At 42.6% G+C, this 27,258-nt stretch overlaps 1 protein-coding gene across 1 annotated transcript in view; it reads right to left on the bottom strand.

The window, feature by feature from the left end:
- Tbc1d9 (TBC1 domain family member 9) overlaps window positions 1-9,984 on the bottom strand; it is a 97,740-nt gene extending 87,756 nt beyond the window's left edge. Inside the window, exon 1 of the mRNA XM_051194895.1 lies at window positions 9,601-9,984. Coding sequence (XP_051050852.1) covers window positions 9,601-9,730 — 130 coding nt within the window. The 5' untranslated portion in view covers window positions 9,731-9,984. The remainder of the gene's footprint in view (window positions 1-9,600) is intronic.
- Window positions 9,985-27,258: the final 17,274 nt, after the last annotated feature.

The raw sequence follows: 27,258 nt of genomic DNA, 5'->3' as shown, positions 1-27,258 counted from the left end.
ACTTTGTGAGGCTTCTGCCATGTCCACATGTTACTGTTGACCACCTGAGATTCCACAGAACTGTGATAGGATGGATAGCACAGGAGTCGCTACTAAAATTGGATGATGCCTGCTCCCTCGGGGATGACTGAAGTGTTAAAGGTGCACAACCTAATGACAGCATCAGTGAGCAAAACCACCCAGATTGGAGCTCAGCTTATTGGTGTCTAAATTTAAAGCAACTTTAATTTGTAACAACAACAAAAAAATTATTTTGGAGACAATAAAACTACCTTCTCCTGGGACTGGAGAGAGATCTCAGAGGTTAAGCTCACTGGCTGTTTTTGCAAAGGACCAGCATTCAGTTTCCAGCACCCAGAACCCATGTAGACTCAGAACCACCTGTAATTCCAGTTTCATGGGATCTGACGCCCTCTCCTGGCCTCTGTGAGCACTGCATGCATAGGGTGCATGTAAAAACAGGCAAAAACTCATACACACATAATAAATTACACATTTTAAACTACCTTCTCCTAAAGTTACCTTCTGCATAATAGAAGTATAATTGCCAAAATAATGAAATAGCACAAAAGCATGGATGAAAACTAAGAGAAACAGCAGAAGGCTGGACATGGTGGGCCTCAAGGAGCAGAAGTCAAAAGGAACTCTCAGAAGAGCAACACGTACTCAAAAATATTATAAACCAAGAGTAAGAACTATGACACATGGGAATTATAAAAACAAACCAAGTGGAATTTTGAGAATTGGAAAAATAATTATATGCTTAGGTTAATCTCCTTAAGAAGAGATTAAATACGACAAGAGAAACCATGAACTGAAACAGATCAGAAGAAAATAAATAAAAAAATATAAAAATCAGTCTGTGGTGTAAGATGGAGAAAATGGGAGACACACACACACAAATACATGCATGTGTGTGCATGTGCATGCATACACATATATACGAGAACACACATGCACACACATACACATACTTGAACACACATACACATAAACGCATGCACACACATACACACACTCGAGCACACATACACATAGACACATGCACACACATACACACACTGGAACACACATACACATAAACACATGCACACGCATACACACTCGAGCACGCACACACACAGTGGTGGCAGCGGGGGTGAGGCAGTATATAGAGAATTTATAAAACCCAGTAACGATTAAAGAAACTATATTATCCCCAGATGGGAATCTCTCTTTTTAAAGCAAAACAAAACAAACAAACAAACAAACAACCCACCAAAGTCAAAGTCAAAGAAAAAAACCTTAAAAGTAGAGAAAACATGGCACAGGCACAACAAAGTGACAAATGCTGAGGGACAGTCTGCTTTCCAAGAGAAACAATCAGTTCAGAAGACAATGGACAGTGTCTAGCCACGTTTAACGTAAAAAATCTGCAGGCGTGAAAACTAAGACTGTCTCACTAGCATGTTTCTAGGGAGGAAAGGATACGCTTGGGCAACAGAAGATGATTCTAGAATAAAGACCAAGAAAATAACGGTAAAGTGTGGTAAATACACCGAATACTCTGAAAGAAGCAGTGACGGCTGCCAAGGTGTTTCAGCTCTAAGAGCCCTGGCTGCTCTTACAGAGGACCTGGTGCTCAGATCCCAACACCCACATGGTGCCTCGTAAACATCCTTAACTCAGGTGCAGGGGACCCAATGCCCTCTCTGACCTTGTAGGCACATGTGTGGTGCACATACACACCTGCAGAAAAAACACCCATACACATAAAATAAATCTTAAAAAAATATTTTAAGTAGCAATAACTGTGTACCCTTGGGTTGAAAATATACTAAGAAATTAAAATGTCTTATAAAATTTGAGGGCTCTGGAAAAGGAGTTAAAGTATTTTAGGATGTTTATCATATTTTAAAAGATTAAAAGAAGAAACGATCAGAGTGCCTATTAAGCCAACCGCAGTGGTCCAGACTCATCACCCAAACAATCAGGGCTGAGTAGGAGGCTCTCCAGTTCAAAAACCCCAAGAAAAAGTTACAAACGGGGCCATTGGGACGGCTTGGTGGAGAAAAGCACTCCCCTTACAGGCCTGCAGCCAGGTTCAATCTCCAGATGCCATACTGTGGAAGGATTGTCTCCCTTGGCTGTCCTCTAACCTCCACATGAGTCCCATGGCCTGTGTTCTCCACCCCAACCCCATACCACACACACACACACACACACACACACGCACGCACGCACGCACGCACGCACGCACACATGTATGTGCACACACACACAAATACACAATGATGATGATGATAGTAATAAAATTTGGAAAAAAATTATAAAAGTTAAAAAACAAAGCTGGGCCAGCACTAGGGAGGCAGAGGCAGATGGATCTCTATGAGTTCGAGGCCAGCCTGGTCTGCAGAGTGAGTTCTGGGACATCCAGGACTACTCAGAGAAATCAGAGAAACCCTATCTCAAAAAAACCAAACACACACACACACACACACACACACACACACCTGACAATATACATTGCTAAGTCAAAACTTCTTTTGTGATTTCCCTTTGAGTCTCCACTAAAAAAATACTGGAGTACATCAAAAGCTTTTACCTAAAAGAGCCTTCAGCAAACATTACATTAAAAAAGGATAGCTCTCACATCTCACTTCAAGGCAGGGAAGATAAAGAACACAGAGTAGGTAGAACAATCCAGAAAGCAAGCTTAACATATAATGGTGTGCGTGAACTGAGTCACTTGTGCAGGGACTAAACAAGCCTACTGGGGGCCAGGGCTTCAGAATGGACTGGGAAAAGGAACAGCGTATGCTACTGATGAGAGAATCAGTAATGAGCTCAACATACAAGCTGGTAAGAGTCAAAGCAAAAGTTCAGAGTTTGCTGTTGACTCCTGTAAGCCCAGGAGTCCAGAGACTGACAGAGAAGGAGCGCCACGCGTTCAAGGTCATCCTGGGTTACATACTGAATACCACACCAGGCCAGCCAGAGTTACATAGAAAAATCTCAAAATAGTAATTAAAAATTTAACAGTGGCTCAGAGAGGATGGAGAGACGGCACAGTGGTTATGAGAACTGCCCCTCTTCTAAAGGACCCTGGTTCAGTTCCCAGCACCTACATGGCAGCTCACAACTATCTGTAACTCCAAGATCTGACACGCTTACACAGACATACCTGTAGACAAAACACCAATGCATACAAAATAAAAACAAATATATTATTTTTTAAAAATGGCTCAGGGGGTTATGCATTTGAAGCAACTAACTGCCCAAGCCCAAGTGAAAGGAATCTGTCACTACAACACTCCACACACTTATGCACACACGCATTTATTCTCTATATACACAATATTAATTTTAGGAAAGTAAATTTTCAAAAGAGAACATATCATCACTGACCAAAGAAACCTTTGTTACTATAATAATGGAAAGTTGAGTAGGTCAGGAGACATAGGTGTGTTCTTCAGAATGAATAAGGAATGAACTTGCTGCAGTTATGACTATATAAATTAATCTGCTAAGACCGCCTCATGATGCAAACATAAAAAGGTTGATGAAGAAAAGGAATAGTCAAAATTGTAACTACAATGGGCACTCAAACAAACTCTCTGTAATTACAGAATTCAGTTATGTTATATTTATTTTTATTGTGGTTTTTTGAGACAGGCTTTCTCTGTGTAGCCCTATCTGTCTGGAACTCACTCTGTAGACCAGGCTGGCCTCGAACTCCCAGAGATCTGCCTGCCTTTGCCTTCCAAGTGCTGGAATTAAAGGTGTGCACCACCATTCTGGGCCAGAATTCAATTTTGAACCGAGTTAAGTTGCAAAGTCCTTGACCACTGAAGATACCAGACGTGACCAAGTGAGAACAAGGGACTGAGGCAACGTGATCTTCTCAATCGTAGCATGCCACGGTCTCACCAGCAGCAGGAGGGCATCGTGTGGGCCCAGCGCCCGCTAAGCCCTGGGATCACGTTACATATGACTACCTCCTTAAAATACCTGCGTCATTAAAACAAAGCCCGGGATGTCTGAAAACTAGGAACTACACTTCTAAGAAACTTGAGATTTTACAAGATGAGAATGGGAAATAAAAACTATTTTGGATGAACTACCAAAATGCTGCCAATAAAAATAAGGCCATGAAATGCAGGTGTGTACAGTCACCTCACCATTCATAGCTACATGAAAATTACAAAAATTGAAAAAAATGAAACTTTCAGTGTTATCAGATGCTGTGATTGTGTGTATAAGAACCACAATCAGATTGTTCAGATAAATTGCCATTCATTCAAGCTGACTGCTTTTGGATACAAAGTCACAGAGCTACTGAGTATTTCTAGGTCCCAGTCCAAAACAAATTACAAAATTATTTTAAACAAAACAAAACAAACAAACAACAACAATAACAAAAAAAACATGAAATCCAACAGAAGTAATACATTGCCCACATAGGGATAAATCTAATAAGGTATTAAAACTTCTACACAGAAAACTGTTTTATTCAAAGAAAAATGTGTGATCCAGGCCCAGGGGTCAATCTCAGGTGTGTTTCAACCTTGCTTTCCTAATGCAGTTTTTTGAGGCAGGGTCTCTCACTGAAGCCCAAGCTCAGTCTCTGGGACCCTCCTGGGATTAAAGGAGAGCAGTACTTCTCAAGATCTTTTCACAGCTGCTGGGGGTCCAAACTAGGTCCTTGCACTTGCACAGCAAGTGATTACCCACTGAGCCCTCTCCAAGGTACTCAGAAATGTTACTGAACCTAAAAAAATAGAGAATACCAATTTCATGGTTTGGAAGACTTGAAATGTAGATGCAAAAGAAACTTTTTCAAAAGTTTTAGTCTTTGCTGCTGCTATTGTTTTCTTGGGTAAAGCTTAAGGATTTGATTCTAAAATATTATAAGTGTGAAAGCCAATGGTATTCCTAAAGATCGAAGAACAAGCTATAAAATGTGTTCTACTTGACCTGCTGAACATAAGCTCTTATGGAAGTACCGTGTGGTTGGTAGAAAATTAACTAGCAGGGAACCAGCAAGGCCCCAGAGAGAACACACACATTTGGGCTCTTGCCTTATAATAAAAACAGACCCATGGGACAGTAAGGACACACTGTAGTTTCTGCTAAATTATGCCAGATGAAATATGTCCATACTCCTTACCCCCCCCCAAAAAAAATCTTAAGTAAAACTTGGCTTCCACATTACATGATAAGCGAAACTCAAATTCCGGTGAGTATTAGACATAAACTTGGAAGTTAAAACTGAAGTTTCTGGAAGATGATAGATATGATTACCTTTATATCTTCTAGAAGGAAAAGACAACTAACACTAAAGCCCCCACAAAGGGGGAAAAGAAATCTGTAAAAGATTTGGAAAATGAAGATTCTCCCACACTTTAAACAATGAACTCATTCTAGAAGATCTGAAAAGCCTCACAAGTCAGAAAGGAAAGGACAAAACAACTCAGTTGAAAAAGGGTGAAAACTGTGCAACCCTATCACAGAGTGCCTTGAAATGGCCAGTGAGTATGTGAAGACATAATCAACGCCATGAGTTGGAAATATGGTAACTCCAGCACTCAGCATTACTACAAACCCAGGGAAATCATGTGGGCCATGGGTACCATGGAACAGTGACAAGCAGTAGAGTCAGCATCCATAAAACCAATGAGCCACCAAGGTTTCACCAGCCATGCAACAGATAAGCAAATCAATTATAGTAATCCATAAATGGTTTTTACGCAGTACCAAAAGTAAACAGCTGGCGCCACAAGCAACCATACATATGAATATCACCAAGGAACACAGAAAAAAAAGCAAACACAAAAACATCAGAACCAAATACCATGGTTTAGGGGTATGTTCCTTGTTGGAAAACAGAAGAAAAGCAAAAAAGCATGAGATAGATTTTAGTGTTTTAGGAGGGGGAGAGCAGAGTGTGGCTCCACCAGGCATTGGTGATAGACTCCTTTGTCCTGGTGTTGTTAGCAAAGAGTTCACGTTTCGTACTCTGCCCCTCATTTTGTTTAACTTTCTTTATACTTAACTTTTTTTTTTTTTCAGTTAAAAGTGCTTAACTAGCCAGGCAGTGGTAGTGAATTCTTTTAGTCCCAGCACTGGGGAGGCAGAGACAGATGGGTCTCTGTGAGTTCAAGGCTGGTCTGGTCTACAAAGAAAACACAGAAACCCTGTCTTGAAAACACAAAAGGCAAAAAAAAAAAAAAAAAAAAAAAAAAAAAAAAAAAAGCTAAAATGAATAATTTCAATTCATGTACAACAGAAATCTTCATCAATACATCAATAACTATCCAGAGTATCTGCAATGGAGAATGGAGAATACCTTGCTTTTTTCTTTAAAATTGGCAAATGTCCTCACTTAAAGCCCATTGTTTTTTAAAAGACGTATTTATTTATACTCGTTAATGCTCTGTCTTCCTGTACATGAGCGGGACAAAAGAGAGCATCAGACCCTATCATAGATGGCTGTGAGGCAGCATGTGATTGGTGGGAATCGAATTCAGGACCTTTGGAAGAACATCCAGTGCTCTTAACCACTGATCCATCTCTCCAGCCCACTCCATTTTTTTTTTTTTTGCATCTTTCTGTGTTTTTTGTTTTGTTTTCTGTTTTTAAGAGTCTGTGCAGCCTAGGCTGAATCTACGTAACTAAGGATGACTTCTGAACTATGTTTTAAAGACTTTACTTTTTAGTTTTGTTCAAGTGTGTCTATGTTGAGCATATGTCACACATGTTTGGGTGCTAGGAGGCCAGATCCATCAGATCTCCCAGACCTGGAGTGACAGGCAGTGGTAAGGTGTATAATGTGGATGCTGGGATGTGAACTCAGGTCTGCAGGAAAAGCAGTTCTGGCTAGGCCCATTCCGTGTGTGTGTGTGTGTGTGTGTGTGTGTGTGTGTGTGTGTGTGTTTGTGTGGAAGTCAGAGGACAACTTTCAGGAGACAGTGATCTTCTTCCCCCATGTGGGTCCTAAGAATCTAAGCCAGGCTCCAGATTGGGCAGCTTGTCCACTGAGCCATCTCACAGCCTGACTCAGAACTCTTCATCTCTCTGTCTGTACTTCGGAAGTGCCAGATTATAGAGTCCACCACCATAGGTAGTTTATGTGGTGCCGGGGATCAAAGCCAGGGCTTTGTGCTTGTTAGACAAGCACCTACCAACTGAACCACATCCCCAGCCACAATTTCTTACCAGTTACCATGAGGACCACTGGTCCTGGCCAGCTCAAATTGGACAGGTTTCCCTACTGTCTCAATGCTCATTATATAAAGTCCTAAGATCTTCCCACAGCTGGCAACACAGGCTCTCTTCCCGTCTTCACACACCCATCCTTTGCTTTCCTCAGGTCTCTCAGGGCTACTCACTTGGAATTTTCCCCTTTTCCTGCATCCTAGCCCTGATGTAGCACTTTCTTTCCTTATGGAGCCTGTGTTGGCCATTTTCAGTCATCACCCCCTTCTCTGTTGCATCCCTGGACTGCCAATGTCAAGGGACCACATCACTAGGGCTCCATTGGGTTTTAAAATGATAGAAGCTGGATGGCAGGGAGAAAGGAGCCAGGATTTCTGGCAGGAGGAGGCTTCCTCCGGGAGGGACTGCTTGCTCCCTGGCTCCAGCATTAATTTCCCTGGCCAAATCATTGCTTTGTGTCTTTCAGGCCTCCCTTGCTATGCTTTCCCTGACTCAGATAACCAACCCAGCCTCTGTCTCCATAACTGCTCAATAAACCCTCCTCCTTTGATCAAAGTTGGAGTCTGCTTTTTGGCTGGGGCCTTGCACACTGGTAACTCTAAATGGATTTATATGACTGTCTTATCATCTGTCATCCACTAAGCTGCAAGCATCATGACATTGGGGCTTCTGAAGTTGCCAATAAACACTTGTTAACGATTTAGCAATTTAATGATTGAACTCACATTATTACATAGCTCGAGAAACATAGTTCGAGAAACATAGTTCGAGAGAGTGCCATTTTTTTCAGACCAAACCATTCTACCACCACTGGTTAAAAATGGCTTTTGTTGGCAAGAATATCTGTACTCGCCAAGATAAATTTCAACTGTTCTGGAAACAGCATCTGCAAAAGCACTGAGTTCTCTACTTAAAAAGATAGAATTCTGTCTTCCTAGACTGAGGCATCAATGGCAGATTTTAAGTGACAAGATGAGACAACCAGTGAACTCCCAACTGGAATTCTAAATATTAGAATACAACAGAGTTCAAGTAGAAAAAGAAGACAGACAACCCCCACCACCTAATTTTTCACACCCTAGTGCAAAATGACTGGGGAAGGTGAATACTTCCCCAGTGCATGCTGATACAGAAAGTCAAGTTCAAGAGGAAGTACTTTGTCAGCAGGGAGCTTGTTCACATTTTGTTTTCCTAGGTTTAAAGGAAGGTGACCTAGGTATATACTAAATTACACATTAAAATGTATAGTCCAAGACCTTCTACAGGATGACCTGGAATATTCTGGGTCCAGTTCACTAGTCAGACTTTCTGTAACAAGGTCTGAAACTCTACAGATTTTCTTTGACACTTTTTTTTTAATGCTTGCACTAGCCCAACATATCAAACATAGGTAGGTGTTCTAGCATATGCTCTACCAGAAGACATCTGGATTTGAATGTCTAGAGAACCAGTTTATACACATCACAGCTGTGCGCATACTTCCACAAGAATCATCATGTCACAGCAGGCCATTGTAAGAGCAGTTTACCTGACACTCAGGCTCTGGGAATGTATAGTCTCAACGCCAAAGATGTCAGCAGTCCATCCCATTTCTGCCGCTTCCTTCCTAGACAGCCATCTATTTCTTTCAATAACTTTTTAGTGATAGTAAAATATTTACTAATATTGTAGTAACAAGAAGGGAAGGTCTGGTATCTCTAGCACAGTAGGAATCTGGTATTATCTGTAACCTCCCATTGTGCAAGCCTACTAGTTAATAAAGCAAGATCTTTTGAATATGGAAATATCCAGGTTATGAGTGATTGTTAATTATCTTGATAACACCTTGTTGAAGGAGTTTAAGAAGTAACTGACTCGCTAAAATGTAGTTGCATGGCCAGAACCAGACAACTTGCTTTGTTTTCTGTCTAATCATATGCAACAAAAGAATTCCATTTTCCTTATTCATGCTCATAAGTCATATGAATATAGGAAATGACCACATCAGCCTCTTAACAGATTGCTTCCCTGGTAACAAAAAGGGTATTTGACACTTGATTGTTGTGATTGTCCTTAAAGACAGCTGAGTCCAAACTAACATCTTCCATCTCCTCAATACACTCAGCAATATATTAAAGGGGGGGGGTAATAAGACATTCGATTCTTCAATGATAACGCTACATTCTCTCATTGCTATTCTCATCTTAACCCATTTATGAGTCACCCACGCAAAGACCCCATCACTTGACAGGGTCAGGAAACAGATATTTTTCTCCTAGTCAGGGGGAAAAAAAATCACAACTCTAATGCCTACCAGGCACCCATGCTGGGCAGGCGGGCGGCCCAGCCCCGGGGACCGGGCGGCGACCGGGGTGTCTGCAGCCAGGGCCCGGGCGTAGCCTCCCCACAGTGCCTGGTCCTTACCCGCCAATCCGCCGCCGCCGCCCCCGTCGCCCCCATGGCCCTTCCTCCGTTGCAGAATGAAGTAGGGGTTGGCCCGCTCGGTGATCCACAGCGCGTTGGCCAGCAGCACCTCCTCCGGATTCACCCACATGGTCCCTGTGGCCGTGGGCAGTCGCACAAAGGGGCCCGCACACTGGTGCGCACTCCCGGGACAAGCGCGCCCGCCTGGCCGTGGGTGCGGCGGCCGCGATGGCTTTCAGCAGGCGGCGGCCCGTGGCGCCCGGCCGGCGACAAAGACCCAGCGGGCCGGGAACGATGACGGTGATCGGGATCGAGCAAGTAGCATCCTCCTCGAGGCGCCGTACTCGCCGGGCGCGCAGCCTCGAAGCTGGGCCAGGCCCACGGCGGCGCGAAGAAGCGGCTGGACTCGGTCGCGGTCGCTGGGGGTGGGGGGGTGGGGGGGGCGGCGGCGTTCAAGGGCGAGCTGGTGCGGAGACCTGATCGCCCAGGTCTCCGTGGTCTCCAGCTGCGGAGCCCTAGATCACTGCTTGTGGATACCTGGCGTCGGGGCAGCGAGCTGGAAGGACGCTCCGGACACTGCGAATGAATGACGACAGCGCGGCTAACTCGCCGCGAACCCGGGTGACCGCAGGTGTCTTCGTGCGGACCCTGTGCCGACCGTGTGCGGAGCGCTGGGCCCCACGCCCATCCCAGCCGGGAGGACGCTGTCCGCCCGCGAGAGCCTGCGTGTAGCGTGTGTGCTCAAGGCTGACGCTCAGCGGGACAGCGCCACCCCTGCCCCGGAAACGTGCGCTCCCAGGTTCCAGACCTGGCGCTACAGACCGGAGTCTGAGATGGACGCAGCCAATGGTTGGTAATGTTTTTGTTTCCTGCATCCCTGGACCAAGTCACGCGCTAAACTTGTCACCGCCGGTGGCCCCTCCCCTTCCATTCCATTGTAATTAAAGTGGCCCAGCTCAATGCATTACATCACTTCTTTCCTTGACCTAAGGGTGTGAGCTATAGAGAAGTTGGAAGCTGCCCAAAAGCTTAGACAAACTAATTCTCCCCACAGCTGTTCCTATATCGGGCATTAGGAGCTTTTTTTTTGGGGGGGGGTGACTAGCATGACAGAATTCAGATGTCTATCCAAATTTAATGGACAGATACTATTTTTTTTTAAACAAAATTAAATCAGAGAGGTGCCTTCATCCTTAACGGTTTCTCTTTCCCTGCATGCATGGAATGGATTCCTTGTGGTCTCAGCCCATCTACCTGCCATATCAAACGCGACTGCCCAGAAAATCAGAGAAATATTTTTAGCAGGAGTCTCCCCTTCTCAGATGGTGGGAATTTACTAGACTCTGCAATGTCCCAAACGTTGGCCAATCACAGAACTTCCCTCTTTCCAAATAACTAAACCATTCAAACACATTTTGTGCAGCATGGTTTAAATGTGTCTCTCCACAATTTAGCCACTGTGACAGCATTAATCTGTGGGCCATTAGAGGCAATCCGGCCAAGAGGACTCATCTCCCCTCAGGGATGGGGTTAAGATGTGAAGAAAGCAGCACACAGGGGCTTGTGTTAGTTCATGCATCAACTCGAACCTCTAGGAAGCAGCCACTGAACCTGCAGCAGGTGTGACATGTGTGCTATAGACGTACTTGCCTTGACAACTGTGAGAAGTGAATGTCCATCCTTTAAAACTACCCAGGCTCAAGTACTTCATTATGGCAGCACAGGTGGACTAAGATAGGCTTTGGTGTTTCTGACTTTGTGTTGAGGACTCTTTCAGGTAGCCCAGTGAGCACAATGCCCACCATCCCAGCAAGTCTTTGTTCCCAGCCCTGGGGGCTCCAAAGTTTTGCAGGACTCACTTCCCATGACACACTGCTCTCTTCTCCCTGACTCGTTTGTTCATTTAATTACATATCTAGGCATGGGTCCCACTTGTAGCTCAGTAATGTCTTTAAACTCATGATCCTCCTCACTCAACCTCCCAGGAAGCACAGATGGGTTTGCTGGTTGGTCTGCACTGCAGTCTGCCTGGTTCCTCATCTCCAGTCTCTGTAGGAAGCCCTAGACCTTCAGACCTTCAAAGATGTAACATAGTTAACACAGACTCAGATATGTCGCTTTGTAGACGTCCAATTTCTAAACATATAATAACCCTCCATGCTGAGGCTGGAGACTGTTGTAATTTAAGTAAAGCAGTGCTGGAGAGAGACAGGACAGAAGAGAGAGGACAGAGAGAGAGAGAGAGAGAGAGAGAGAGAGAGAGAGAGAGAGAGAGAGAGAGAGAGATGGGAGTTGGGCAGGGACCATAGTGAATGTGCATAGGTGGTGCTCTTAGTGGCTGCAGCTAAGTACATATCCTGTCAGAACCCCAAGGACAGGCCAGTACAAATGCCTGAATACTAACAGAGAGAGTGGAAGCAACCTAGGGTCAAGTCTCCCTACCCTGAGAAAAAGATGCATTAAGCTGTCTCACAGTTAAATCTACCGACTTTTCTTGTCCTCTATTTCTTGGTTTCCTATAAACGTAGGCATTTCTGTGGGCACAGGGAAGGAAATTCAGCTTGATCTTTCTGGTTTAGCTAAGCCACAATATAGATATTTTCCATTATCAATTTCTGCTTCCTACAGAGAAACTAAGGTGTTGGGTTATGGACTTGAATATTAAATAATAATTTAGCATTTTCATTAATAAAATCAGCAAACAAAATTACATGTGTGTAAAACATTTTTATGTGACTTGCTTCTTTTAACTAGAGTGTTCTTTCTTTTTTACTTTTTTTTTTTTTGTTGTTGTTTTGTTCTTTGAAACAGGGTTTCTTTGTGAGCCCTGGATGTCCTGGAGCTTACTCTGTAGACCAGGCTGGCCTCCAACTCAGAGGATCTGCCTGCCTCTGTATCCTGAGTGTTTTGGATTAAAGGTGTGTGCCACCACTACCTAACTATCATTTTCAAAGACTCTACAAAGTCCCTTAATAGCATCATTTGTAGCATTCTTATCCTGATCAAACAAATGGCTTGACACCAAAACCTCTACATGCCCTAAAATGCAAATTTAGTTTAGTTTTTCTCTAGTCTCTTGGCACCAAAATATTCTTTTCTTGTGCAATACATGCATTCAGTCACCCCCTCATTCATTTAACAGCATGCATTCAGTCACCCCCTCATTCATTTAACAGAGTGTCTACTATACCTGTGGCCTAGGGACAGAAATTGAACAAAACATAGAAAAATGTCTGATTGTGAAGATTAAAATGTAAAATTATTGTTAATACTAATAAGACAAATTCACAAAAGAGAAATGCTTAGAAAACAAAATTGTTCCTTAAGCAGAATGAACACGCGCGCGGGCGTGCGGGCGCGCGCGCGCGCGCGCACACACACACACACACACACACACACACACACACACTTACTTTAGTTATTTTCTAGTTTAGTTTCTTGGAAGAAATAAGGCATGTTTTACAGACTAACAAATAACATACAGTAGAAGGGATTTACCCAAAAGGAGAAATTGCAGAGAGTTTGTAGTGATCTGTCGGCACCAGGATTTTATGTTGATTTGCTAGCACCAGGCTTTTAACAGATTTGTTAGCATCAGAGCCTGTGCCCTGGTGGCTCTAACAAGCTAAACCTGACACCAAATTTAACAGACAAGAGGCAATGAAGAGAAGAGAAAGGGGATTCCTCAGTATGGCCACACTGGGAACCAGAACAAAGATGTTTGTCAGCTTGTCCTCCTATGCCCCAGTCCATCTTCAGGGTCCTGATTGGCTATGAGAGTTAGGTTTAGATGAAGGACAGGAGGTATGCACAGATGAGCATCTCTAGTCAGGGCATGGTCCTACCAGTTATCACTGCCTTTGCTTCAGTCTGTCCTGGATGTGGTCTGATAAGTAATAAACTGCATAAAATCTATTCCTGGGGCACAAGTGCCTTTTCTGGCTGGCACTAGACTGAGTTTAGCTTGTTCCTTAAAGCAGGAGATTTTGGGGGGGAATTCTGATTTCTTGGGAGCCGCTATTTCAAAAGTATGACATTTAAAGGGGGGCACAAATGTCTCCTTAGACTATCTTCAAGCTGACTCAAATGGTTATAATTTTGCTATCTGTACCTTTATTAAAATGTGGCTCTATAATAAACAAATAATCAACTATATCTCAATTAGGAACTATCCATATAAGCTCTAACTGTTTTAACAGTTCTGAGAAATAAATGAATATCTTTAGTTTCCTATTCATTCTGTTTTTAAGTCCAAATATGTCTTCATTTCATATGCAGTGAAAAATAGCCAACAGATGTTTAAATTAGGGGGTCAATGATGTAACTGTCTATACTGCCCTGAGATTTCCTACTTCTCCCCAGATGGAAAGAACCAACATACAGAGATCTGGGCCCATGAATAATCAAGTACTTTACTGATTGGTACCAGGATTGGCCCAGATGACCTTGTGGGGGACCAGAACTTTTCTTTGACAGTTCTTACCCCACCCTGCAATCCATGTAGTATATTTTTCTCCTGATCCTCTCTTTCCCCAATAGGTTCTCTGCATCATCTCCTTGGGGTGTTCCCTCACTTGGGAACATCATGGACACATAGGTATTCTTATTTGTGCTTGCACATTCCCACATAGACTCACACTTCATGACCTAGGGTCTCTCAAGGGCAAAGGGAATGTGGATGTAGGAAACTAGTCTTACTAGCTCTTCATCCCTAACCAGTTCCTGGTGTGCTTGATCAGTAGAGAATTCAGTTCCAGTTACATCCGAGGAATTCACCAGGCAGAGTGGTAAAGGGTTACCACTTCCCAGAAGAAGCCCACTGCTCCTTATTGAAGATAACATCTTCATAAGGACCACATGATTTGAATGACCCCATCTTCCTTGCAAGTCTGGAAGGATAGAAGCTCTAGTCACCTCCTTGTTACTTCTCCTGTCTAGAGAGAGAAGTGTGACCACTTGACTTTTGACTCCTCCAACTGCGCTCTACTTCCTCCCAGGATTCTCAGTTTCGCTCTCCTACCTAACCTTATCCCGTTCAGCTATTGGGCAGTGTCTTTATTAAACCAATCACAGTGACATATATTCACACAGTGTAAAGGGATCTTCCACACAGAGATACACTTTCTAGTTAATTGTCACTAAAGAGAACAAGCATTAATGGTTGGAAAAGAGTGAGAAGATGATGTCTTTATGTCACAGGAGAATAAGGGAATAGTCTACTTCAAAATTATTTACTACGGTATTCTAAAAGCAGAGAGCAAATGTTGTTCCCAGACTTAGCATTTGCAAGTCTGTGGGTAGCCAACAAAGATGTATTTTACATAACTACTGGGTTTCTAAACTTCAACTAGTTTTCTGGATTTAGAGAGAAGACCCCAGGAAGCTCTGGTTACTGTTACAACATGTGTCCCAATTAGCTTTTACCATCAGCCAGAACATACAGAAGGGACCTCAGTGAAGAATTGCCCAGATGGGCCTGTGGTCATGCCTGTAAGATTATCTCTATTGATGACTGATACAAGCCTAGCCCACTGTGGGTAGGAACATTCCTGGGCAGGCGGGTCTGTGCCAGGTAAGAAAACTACCTGAGCATGAGCAGAGAGAAAGCCAGAAAGCGGCTCTCCTCTATGGTTTGTGCTTGAGTTCTGACTTGGCTTCCTTCACTGGCTGGCTGTTGCCTACAAGCACAAGCTGAAATAAGCCCTTTTCTCCCCAAGTTGCCTTTGGTCATCATATTTATCACAGCAACAGGACAGAAACTAGAACATGGAATCCCTCATTTTATATGCAAGGGAATTAAGGCCCAGAAAAGCAGGGAGACTTAACTGGGGACACTTGACTTACTACTGGTTACTTTTTTCTTACTGTGACAAAATACCAGACACAAACAACTTAGAAGAGAAACAATCTATTTTGGCCTGATGTTTCAGTCCATGATCGCTTGGCTCCATGTACTTGGATACATCTTGGCAGCAGAAGCCTGTGGTGTAATCATGGCTGATTAGGAAGCATAAGCAACTAAATAGGACATGGCCAAGGATATGTTCCCAAAGACTTGTGACATATGTCCCAGTGACATACTTCCTGTAATTGGTCCCTGCTTCCCTAGTTTCCAGAATCTCCCAAAAATAACACCACCAGCTTGAGTTATTAATAGCCTAAAACTTTTCCTTCACTGCACCCTACTTACCATATTTTTGTTAAAAACCAAGTATGTACATCCTATTTACATACTTTCATGGCCTTGACCCATCACTGTGATTTAGGTGTTAAAATCCATCTACTGATTAATCACATTCCTGCACAGGTGAGGATGGTGGCAGAGGACTGGGAACAATTGCTAATCCCAAAGATGGGAGGAGAAAGACCATTGAGCCACATATCATGGCCAAATTAATTAAAGCAAGCAATTAATTAAAGCAAGCTGTTTTATTCATGTATAAGGAATGTCTCCCCCTAAAGGTAGGTTCGAGAGATCAGTGTTGGATATGAGGAAGACAAGGTTTTTATAGCTCAGCTGTGGGGAGTTTCCAAATGGGGAATGTAGTGGGAAAAATGGGTGGGGTTACAGAAGCCGAACATAAGCATGACAAGTTAGTTCCTCCCGAAACAAAGACACGGTTGCAAGGCAGTCTTAACAAGGCAGTCACAACAAGGTAGTCACAACAAGCCTTTGAAGCAAAGATGGGATTGCAAGATGGCTACAATAACCTTTCAAAGCAAAGACCAAGTTGCCATTTCCTGGAACAAGAATTTGTAGTTAAGCCCAAATCATTGAGAAACAGAAGTTTAATCATAAACAGGAATGGGCCTAGTCTGTCTTTATTATAAGGTGGCTTTTAAGCCTAAGATGGAGGCGGGCTGGTCCATCATAATCCCCCAAGGTAAATCAGAATTAATGTAAGGATAGGTGTTTACAGACTGCACATAAGGAGTCTCTATATAACCTGTGCTGACAATTGTCTCTGAAGTACTTTCTCCTCTTGAATGCACTTTGGTGCTGGAAAAAAAATGTGTTTTTATTTTGTTTCCTTCTAATATTCAGTGGGTTGACTTTTTGATAATTAGAGTCAATCATTATTTAAATTATTTATACCTACAAAAAGAAGAGGGAGAGGGAGAAAAAGAAGCCACCATCAGGCCTAGTGACACATACCTATAGTCACACCTCTTTATGGGAGGCTGAGGCAGAAGATCTCTGAGTCAATGCCAGCCTGGCAAGTTGGAAACATAGTGACACCTTGTTTCAGAGAGAGGAAAAAATATCTAGTGACCTCCAAATTAACTTTTTAAAAAAGAGTAATGTCTTGATTGATCTTTTTGACATAAAATACTTTTATTCACACACACACACACACACACACACACATATATATGCCAAGTTTTATGTAGGCATCTCCATCCTAATCAAGTTTGCAATGGGAGAAGTTAGTTTAACTTTCTTTGTGGAATTAGAAAACTTGGTGATGTTGTTATTAAAAAAAAAAAAAAAAAAAAAAAAAAAAAAAACACTGAGAACATTCTCAATAGGGAAATCCTGGATTTCTTGAATTTCCACTCTTCCAAACATTTTTATGGTATGTTTGACTGAAAAAAAATGAGGTTTAAAAAAGCCAACACACAAACTAGAAACATGCTCTAAACAATAAACAACAAAACCAGGTGTGGTGGCACACACCCTTAATCCCAGCACTCAGGAAGAGGAGGCATTCTGATTCCAGTGAGCCAGCCTGATCTAACATACTGTTTTAGGATAGCCAGGGCTAAATAGCGAGACCCTATTTTAACAAAGCAACAACAACAACAACAACAATCAAACCAAAACTAAAACCCAGAAAATTTAAAACATGACACTTCTGGAAGAATCCTCTAATTTGCCAGCTAGCTCATTTGTAAAAGAAAGGAACAAAACTCTCGATTTCCAGCTTTTCAGAGTTTTCAAACAAGATTACAAATCCTAGCATGGTCTGTGATCAGAGGTACTGAGGTCCTTGAATAAAATTTAGATTAAAGACTCAGTCTGTTTCCGAGCCCTATGTGTGACTGGGCTGTTGGGCGATCTTTATCAGTGCTATGGCAAAGAAATAGACAAACTAGGACTCAGCTTTGTTTGTCCTGAGGTCCACAGCTGGCTCTAAGCCCTCCCCACTGAGTTTCCTTTTGCGGATGTCCAGCCTCCAAGATGGCTTTTGTTTCTGTAAAATATGGACCTAAAGAGATATTTTCATCATAAAATCGGGCTGTGAGGATGTCTTTTCTTTTGCTCTTGACCTCTTTACAGCCTGTAATATGTAATCTTCCACAAAATGGGGACGTGAACAATCACAATGATTCCTCCTTCAATGAAAATTACAGTTCACATTTAATGCCAGGGACATAGTCAGGGTGACACTCCATGTATGGAGCAAACCTCTTTAGACATATTTTCCTCTTTCTCTCATACAGAGGCAAACTTCACTCATCTATGAAAGGTCCCTCCAAATTTCATTTTTCCAAAGTTGGGCATTTAGACAAAAGCCAACATTCCCTCCAGGGCTTGAAGAAAGTTCCTACTTGCTAAAGGGAGTCATTGTTACATCTGGCAAAAAGGGACACATAACTCTTCCATTACCATATACCTGTCGTGCTATTAGGATGTCTCCAGCTCCTCAGTCCCTATTCACAGCCCCCCACCCTAGCTCACAGGCTGCCTTTCTCCCAAATACCCATTCCCACATAATCCAGGAGATTTTATTGGACCCTAATTCTGGGGTCCTGATGGGTCGATGGGAGAGCCCCACAACACAAACACCAAAACCAGAATATGCAACAAGCAAGAGGTGTTTATTGAATGAGTGCACTCGGGTGACAGCAATCTCGGGGAAAGCTGCACACCCCCAAAGGGTTTAGGCTCTTTTTATAGAGAAAGACTGCAATCAGCATACATGCATGGGGCACAAGGTGATTGATTACAAAGTATAATCTCATGTTTGAGTGATCACCCAGGTATGACCTGTTCTTATTCAAAGGATAAACCATAGAATGACTTGGAAAGTCCCCAGACTGTCCATTGGCCAGGAGTGACCCAGACAGGGCTGTTCATCTGGAACCATTTGTTCCAGGGGCTTATTTCCTTGTGGGCCAAGACCTGTGAGAAACTTTTTTCATACTCTGGCTTTCTCTTGGCTGTAACTAGCCCTATTTAACAAGCTCAGTCTAGCATATAACCACTAGCCCCATCACCACAGTAACCTTTCTTGTTCTCATAATTTCTGTCTTTTCCTCCCATGTCAACGTCCATTCTTTATGATTTTCTATATTCTGCTTGCAAGAATTATTTTCTTGCTCCTTTCCCACATCCTTGCTCTGCAAACTAAAATCTTTCAATTTTCCCCTCTGGATTCTCTCTGACAGCCTTGGCAGTTTGGAATAAACTTTCCCTTTTCACCTGCGGAGCAGTTACTTTTGTTTCTTTACTATACCCATCTTTCATTCAATCTTGAGAAAACTGAGGAAGAAGCCACATCAGAGCCTGGGAATAAATAACCACTGACTGAAGTGTCACCACAAACTGTGGCCCTTGGCTTTTTCACCTGAGTCTCAATGAAGAGGCAAACTGAAGGAAACCAGGAAATCAGATGCTCTGATGGATCACAGAGTTCTAGATGGTGGTGGTGGAGTCAGATAGGGCTGCACTCTTCTAGAAATGACATTTTATTAAATAATACACAATTATTGGGGGGTGTTCTTGTTTTTGTTTTCAAGACGGTGTTTCTCTGTGTAGCCCAGCCTGCCTGGAAGTTACTCTGTGAAACAGGTTGGCCTTGAACTCTTCCTCTCCAGTGCATACTCCTCTATGCCCAACTGTGCTGGAACCACTTAAGACTGTGTCAGCTCATATGTAGATTATACTGATACCTGAAGCAATCAATCCCCAGCATTATAAGAAGTATGTGTGTGAATGTATGTATATATCATATGAACTATATATTATGCACCTCTAATAGATATTTTCATTTATGTTAAATTTTAAATTATACAAGTCATGTTAATTCTATGAAGTTCAAGAATACAAATAAACCAAAAGAAAAGATTTTCAAGATATATGTGAATATCTTTCTTTTCAAACAGAAATGAGTCCAAAGCAGGAAACTGCCACAAGTTCAAGGTCAACTTGGGCTATAGTGCCATGCCCCCTCCCCCAAAATTAAATATTTCACATAGAATTCTGTAACTCCTCTTTATTCCATAGCACTCTTGTGAACACATTCCAAGACTTTAAAGTATAAATGCTTGCATATACACACATCATTGTTCATATTAATTCCATATTATTTAATTATAGGATGTTGCTGTACTTTTGTAGCAGGCTATTGAAGTGTAGTTATTGTTTGGTAGCCCAAATCCAAACCCCACCCTCAAGGTGCCAAGGGAAGGCCCCTCTCCTGGAGTCACCTCAGTTCAGACTCCGCCCCTAAAAAGCCTGCCACTGACAGCTCTACTACTGAGGGATTAAAAGCCCCACCTCTGGATTCACCTGTGGTTCCTGGTTTTCTGTTCCTCTGCAGCCACACAGGAATGATTTACTCTGATTAAACCTGGGTTTATTAATTCCATCTGATTGGCTTATTGTATCACTGGTGTGGGTTTCCAGCAATCTTTCCATTAACCGGGACTGTTAAACATAACATTTGGGACCAGCCCAAAAGACACAATGTAACCTTGAGTTAAAGGTTAACTGCCTGATCATTTAACTGTTATCCCTGTTACTATTTAGGCACCTGTACTGGCCTGTCCTTGGGGTTCTGACAGGATAGGCCCTCAACTGCAGCCACTAAGAGCACCTCCTGTGCACATTCACTATGTTCCCTGCCCACCTCCCATCCTTCTCTCTCTCCCTCTCTCTCTCTCTCCCCCTCTTTCCTCTCTCCTGCTGCTCTTGTCTCTGGAGGCTCCTCTCCCTTTCCCCTTCCCCTTTTTATGATCCCTTTCCCTAATAAACGCCTCTTCTTGAACTCATGTCACCTTTCTCTCTTGAATGCTGCTTTTCTTAAATTACAGCAATCTCCCTACTTCTGTGAATAGTGATTGGAGCCCTGCAGAGCTGCGTTTCTGTGTGTGTCACAATTGAGGGTTTTTCTAGTCCTTAAAAATTCTAACTAACTGGAGGTCCAGGCTGCTTCCCACTAATCTGCTTGGGACAGTCCCGCCAGTAGTTAATAAAGACCCTGTTCTACTTATTTGAGCCTCTTGGGAGTTTTTTCTTTTCAGATACTCCATGACACTTTCTTTTATTTACCTCTTCTTTTGTAATTACTTACAACTTTACAATATTATAGACAAAAATAAGATAAATACGTTAAAACTAAATCTTTGCACTTTTACTTCTTTTCTTTGTATACACTGCAAAAAGCCAAACTTCTAGGGCATTTATTGTGGACCTTTTCAACGTTCCTGATACATACTGACAAATGACTTTCCAGAAAGATGGCATGCTGTCATCTCCAGGCAGAAGCCCTGGGCGCCTATCCCTCTGCATTCCAGCTGCTCTGTCTCCTGTGCTGAGCTTTGTAATGTGACTCAGCATTTTTATTACATTTCTAACTTTTGATGGACATCATGTTTTCTTCTAAGATTGGTGTTATTTTTCAGATTATAAAAATATGTTTACATTGGTGAATAGTTAAAAAAAATGGGAAAAACAATGTCCCAAAATATCATGGAAAATATTGACACAGATATCACTTGCCTCTTTGAAGGATAACCTCCCAAATAGCAGCCTGTGTGTTTACAGGGAGATAGATAAAGAGAGATATTTGATTCCTGTGCCAAGTGTCTTTCTGAGGTCACACAGCTTTGCATCTACTTATTCTAGAGAGTTAAACTAAAGATCAAGACTGCAATTCTGGACATGGATAAGTCTATGGATTCTGGAGAAGGGAGACTCATTTATGCTCTACTCTTATGTTTGTATAGATAAGAACCTGAGGAGATTCATGATAACAAACGAAAATGCCAGGCAACCTCTCCGGTAAACTTGCTGCAACTGGAAAGGGCATAGGGGACAATGCAAAAGACTTCATATTTCCTCCTCTATGTAAGTTGTCCTCTTCAGAGAGCTGAAAGATGGAAACCAAATGAGAAAATAAAAAAAAGGAAGGGCATGACTAGTCCTAGGTTTGGTTTATTGTAGATAAAAGGGAGAGCATAGACAGAAGCAGGGGCATCTGGGAAAGTCCAGAGTGGACGTGCCCTAAGCAGGGCCATGTGAGGACAGGGAGGGAGGGCCAGACCAAGAGGCCAGAAGGGAAACGGTAGCCAAAGGGACCAGATAACCAAAATAGCTGGATTATCCCCAGAAGGGCAGCCTAGCCCCTGGGTGGAGTGTTCACGATATGGAGGTTCGATATAGCAGTGGTGTTTTGTAACCAGTAGGGACTGAGGGATACTGGGAGAACCTGGGGGCCAGGTCTACTTTGATATGTTAAATTAGCTGTTTCAGGGTTGAGACCTAACAGAAACATATCCGCTTAAAGATATTTTATATGATATTTATCTCAAGTGTTAGTTTAAGAGCAAATTGAAAAGATAGTTTTAGCAAGAGTAGAAATGACTCAGTACATTACCAAAACCCCAGGAAGGTCCGTGAATTGCTGGGAAGACTAGGCCATATGTCACTTGAATCCTTTATGCCTTTATCCTCTGGATTCCCAAAATGAATTGCTAAAAGCTTCAGATGTCATGTATCATCACTAAAAACTGACCCAGGCTGTTGATATTTTATCCAGTGACTCCTCTTTTGTTAGAAAAACAAACAAACAAACCGCAGACAATCCTTACATGCTAATGTCATTAGTGTTCACCAGTCGAAAGACTTTGTTATATACCTTCAGCATTGAAGGCGTAAGAAAAATTGAATATTTATATAATGGACAAGTCTGATAGCATTCTATGAGGTGGCCCTTCCTGGCTCAAGTGTAGATGAAGACAATGGCTTTTCCTTAAATATGAGGTGTCCTCTGAGGTTTCCTCAAAGGCATCTAAGCACGTTTGCTGGCAGGCTGCTAGAAAACATAGTCATTGTTCCCTTTGACCAAGAAGTATCTGGAGAGTTGAATCAAAATTCCCATGGCAGCAGAGCAGGAGCAAAGGACTCAAAGCCCCATGTAAGAACAGAGGGAAGGCATATGGTCCCAGTGTGAGGTGACCTGGCTGTGGAATATCTTTCCTCTGTCAGGTGAGCATGACTCTTTGGGTGTGTGGCATGAGGTGTATGCAGGTTGTTTGAAAGAAAACTTTGATAATGACATCATAGAGAGGTGTGGTCACTCAATCAACTAAATACTTCCTGGTGTCTCTGAGTGGTGGAGGATGTTGGATTTGATGGTACGTACACAATAGCTGAACATGAAAGTATCTTGCTTCTAAGATTTGTGCTGAAAATGAGTGTATATACATTACACTGTTGAACCAGTCAGACTGGAGCACTAATACCCTTTCAAGATAAAGTGGGCTATAGAAAGTGTGCTATAGCCTTAGAGTTGACATAAGCCACAACTTTTAAAACATGAGGCTGCAGTCTCCTGTGATCATGTTGGTGCTGGCCCAGTTGGAGAGGTGTCATCCAGCAAATGACGGAAGCAGATACAGAGACCCACAGCCAAACGTTAGGCAGAGTTTGGGAATCCTGTGGAAAAGGAGGAGGAAGGAGTGTAAAAGCCAGAGGGGTCAAGGACACCATGGGGAGGCTCATAGGAACTCACAGAGACTGAACTGACAACCAGGGAGTCTGTGTGAGACTGACCTACATACTCTGTATATATGTTACAGTTGTGTAGCTTATGAGACTCCTAGCGGCAGGAACAGGGTCTATCTCTGACTCTTTTAATGGCTTTTGAGGTCCTTCTCATGCTGGGTCCCCTTATCCAACCTTAATACATGGGAGGTGCTTGGTCTTACTGCAGCTTGGTATGCCATGTTTTGTAGGTTTTGTAGGGGACTGTGACAGCAGGATGTGAGGTTTAAGAAGGATCAGGAGAAACAGATAGGCCGAATAGATGTTTATTCAGTGAGAAATAACTTACAACATAGACAGACGAACACCAGCAGGTTCCTGGTCCCAAGGATGCCTCTGGATGTTCTCCTGTCTCCATGCTGCAAGAAAGAGAGCTCCTGAGCCCCTTCCTCAGACTTAGTTCCCCCAGGTAACATCTGCCCCTGTCCCCACCCCCAATGGGCGTGGTCTGTGCCACAGGTGCAGACAAAGTGAATATCTCACTACAGGGTAGTCTGAGGCTGGGTTGTAAGATAAATAGATGAATAAAAATGAAAGCCACGAGGCTGCACTTCATGAACATCTACTATGAATCAAGCTTATTTATAAAACTGACAAATAAAAAGACAAGGTTAATACTAATATAGAGTTTCTCATTCACAAAAACAGTGTGTTGTCTCACCTTGTTCTCTGAGTATGTCTCTGGTCCATCTCATCAATTGTGATGTCTTCCATCTGAGACTATCAGTGCACTAGCTACACATGATACTATTGTTCACTAGGAGTTAGGTGTACCAGAGCCTGCCAGCTTAACTGTTAGCTGCTTTCTGGAAATAAAAGTAGAGGCAGACATCTTAATATGAGCTTTAGAGAACAGGCAGGAAGAAAAACCAAGCATTATTACCCCAGGATTTGAGTAAACACATTTGTTTGTCCATCTGTCTGTCCATCCATCCACCCATCCATAATCCATCCATCCATCCATCCAGTCAGCTACCCACTCATTTACTCATTCATATATCCAATTATTCATTCATCCATTCACTACTTATTTACCAGCACATTCATTCATTCATTCACCTATACATCCATATATCCACTCACTTACTTCATTCATTCATTTATCCATCATCCATCCATTCACTTGCTCACCATTTATTCATTTATTTATTCATTCGTCCATTCATTCATCCATTACTTTATCTAGAAGCAGGCCTTGGTTAGGTATGGGAACAGAAACCCATCCTGGAACTGCTGGGTATGCAATGGAATCCAGATGATGCTTCTGTAGAGAAGTTGAAGTTTGCTGCTGAAGGTCTGCTGAAGACCTTGACAGAGAGTGACTAACTATGAGAATTGACTCCAAGCTGGTAAGTGAGCTTGAGCAACAATCCAACGTTTAGTTAATTGGCTTTACTTTCTTTAATCTTCTTCTCAAAGTGCAGATTTCAGAAACTTTTAATCTGTTTCTGGGAGGAGCAAATTAAAATTTTACCACATTGTATTTTGTAAGTAAAATGTGTGTCACAGTAATTTTGAAGGATTTGGACATGTGGAAAGATTTACAACATGACCCTGAAATTACTGGGTACTCTAGTTTGTGTGTGTGTTTAAATGTAGATGTTATTTGTCAGTTGAGAATTTAATACATCTACACGATGTATTTTGATTATGTCTAACTTGCATCCTGGCCTCCAACTCCTCCCAGACTGCTCCAGTTTTCTCTCAATTTCATGCTCTCTTTTGAACTCACCCAGTCTAATTAGTGCTACTTGTATGTGCTTGGGCACAGACTGCCCACAGTAGCATGGGCAGCCAACCAGGGGCCACATTCCTGAAGAACCGACTCTCTCTCTCTCTCTACAGCCAGTGACTGCCAAACCTACTCAGCTGGGGTATGGCAGTACAATGCTTTAATAGCTTAAAGTAGATCCCAGGAAAGGCTGACTGGAAGAAGAGGCTCTGGGAACAGAGAAAAGCCCTTATTTTTTACATACAAAGTGCCTCCTGCTTTGAACCAAAGTTCAAACTCCTAACAAGACTTAAAAATAAAAGTTCTGGAAATCTCATCTATTTCTCCTTCCCTGGGCAATCCATGGGTCCCTAGGGTCCTCCTTGTTACCTAGCTTCTCTGGACTGTGAGTTGTGGTCTGGTTATCTTTTGCTTTGCATCTAATATCCAGTTATGAGTGAATACATACCGTGTTTGTCTTTCTGGATCTGGGTTACCTCACTCAGAATGATTACTTCTAGTTTCATCCATTTGCTTGCAAATTTCAGGATGTATTTTATTTTTATTTATTTATTTATTTATTTATTTTACAGCGGACTAATACCCCATTGTGTAAATGGACCATTTTTCTTTATCTATTCTTCAGTTGAGGGGCATTGAGGCTGTTTCCAGGTTCTGGCTGTTATGAATAGTGCTGCTATGAACATAGTTGAGCAAGTGTCCTTGTGGTATAATTGAGCATCCTTTGGGAGGAGGGATTATATGAGCAAGGGGGTCATGATCATGACCAGGAAACCCACAGAGACAGTTGCCTAGACCTTGTGGAAGCTCACAGACTCTAGACCAGCAACCACAGACCAAACCAGGCTCTCTGCATGCAGGTGACAGTTTTGTAGCCTGGTCTGTTTGTGAGAACCCTGACAGTGGGGCTGGGAATCTATCCTTAGTGCATGTGGCTCTTTGAAGTCCATTCCATATTGTGGGATGCCTTGCTCAGTCTTCATGCAGCAGGGAGGGGCTTGGTCCTGCCTCAACTTAATGTGCCAGGCTTTGTTGACTACCCATGTGAGGCTTTACCCTTTTGAGGAGTAGATGAGGACGAGTTTGGAAGAGGTGAGGGGAGGGGGGAAAAGGAGGGAGGGGGAACTGTGGTTGGTATGTAAAACTAATTTTAAAAATTAAAAAATATATATATAAATTTTGGCTTCAATTGGAAACTCCTACCCTTAAAAGTGTGCTTTGAGCTAAAATCTGCGGTCCTCTTTTCCCCTGAAACATGTTTTTGAGTCTAGAGAATAGACAAGAGTAACCCAGCCTGAATATTCTAGCAGGCCTCAGCCTCTGGAAACCTGGTCCTCCTCAAGAAGAACATGGGTTAGGTGACAGTCAGACGGACAGGGTGGTCCTATGGAGACACCTGGCTCAAGGCCGCGGGCCAGCCCTCCCTTCAGGCTGACTCTGCATGGCAGCAGCCTCTGCTTCAGGGGCATTGCCTCGCTGTAAGAGTGGCAGCTGTTGAGTAAATAAAGCTGAGAACAGCGCTTTCCACGGCCAAGTCTGTGTTCTGACCGACTGCTTGAGAGAAACTTAACAAACATATGAAGCCTTTCACAGAGAGCTAGTGAATGCAAAGCACAGATTAGTGTTGATCATGTAGAAATAGCACATTCACTGCTGAACTGGAGTTGTGCAAATTTGGCAAGTCTTACACAGGTTGTGTGAGTAAGATTTCCTTCACTTGATGAACGTGATTTGCAGGTGGTGAGAATTTTTCATGGCCCATAAGCTTTTGAGAATGTGGGAATGGGCACCCTGGCACACTTGATTGTAGAATAAATGTGACATTCTGGCACATTTTCTCTAAATACATCAGTTGCATCTAGTTTTGTTCTAGAATATCCCACAAACTCAAATAGTATAGAGGTCATACACCCATGACCTTTGTGTATATAAAAAAACAAAACAACAAGAAAGCTTCAATAGTGATTGAACTCAACAAAGTTCAAGGGTCAGGGTGGCCAAATAGAAGGAAGCCTGGGTAGTCAGAGGCCAGAAATAATTGAAATGGTAAGCCTGGCTTCTTTTTTATTTACTGATTTAAACTTAAATTTATTTTTATTTTTCATTCATTATTCTTTCACCCAATACATCCTGACCACAGCCTCCCCTATCT

The sequence above is a fragment of the Phodopus roborovskii genome, unplaced genomic scaffold (genome assembly GCF_943737965.1).
Source record: "Phodopus roborovskii unplaced genomic scaffold, PHOROB, whole genome shotgun sequence".
NCBI lineage: Eukaryota > Metazoa > Chordata > Mammalia > Rodentia > Cricetidae > Phodopus > Phodopus roborovskii.
Note: the sequence above shows the minus strand (reverse complement) of the source record. Positions and strands in the feature narration are given on the sequence as shown.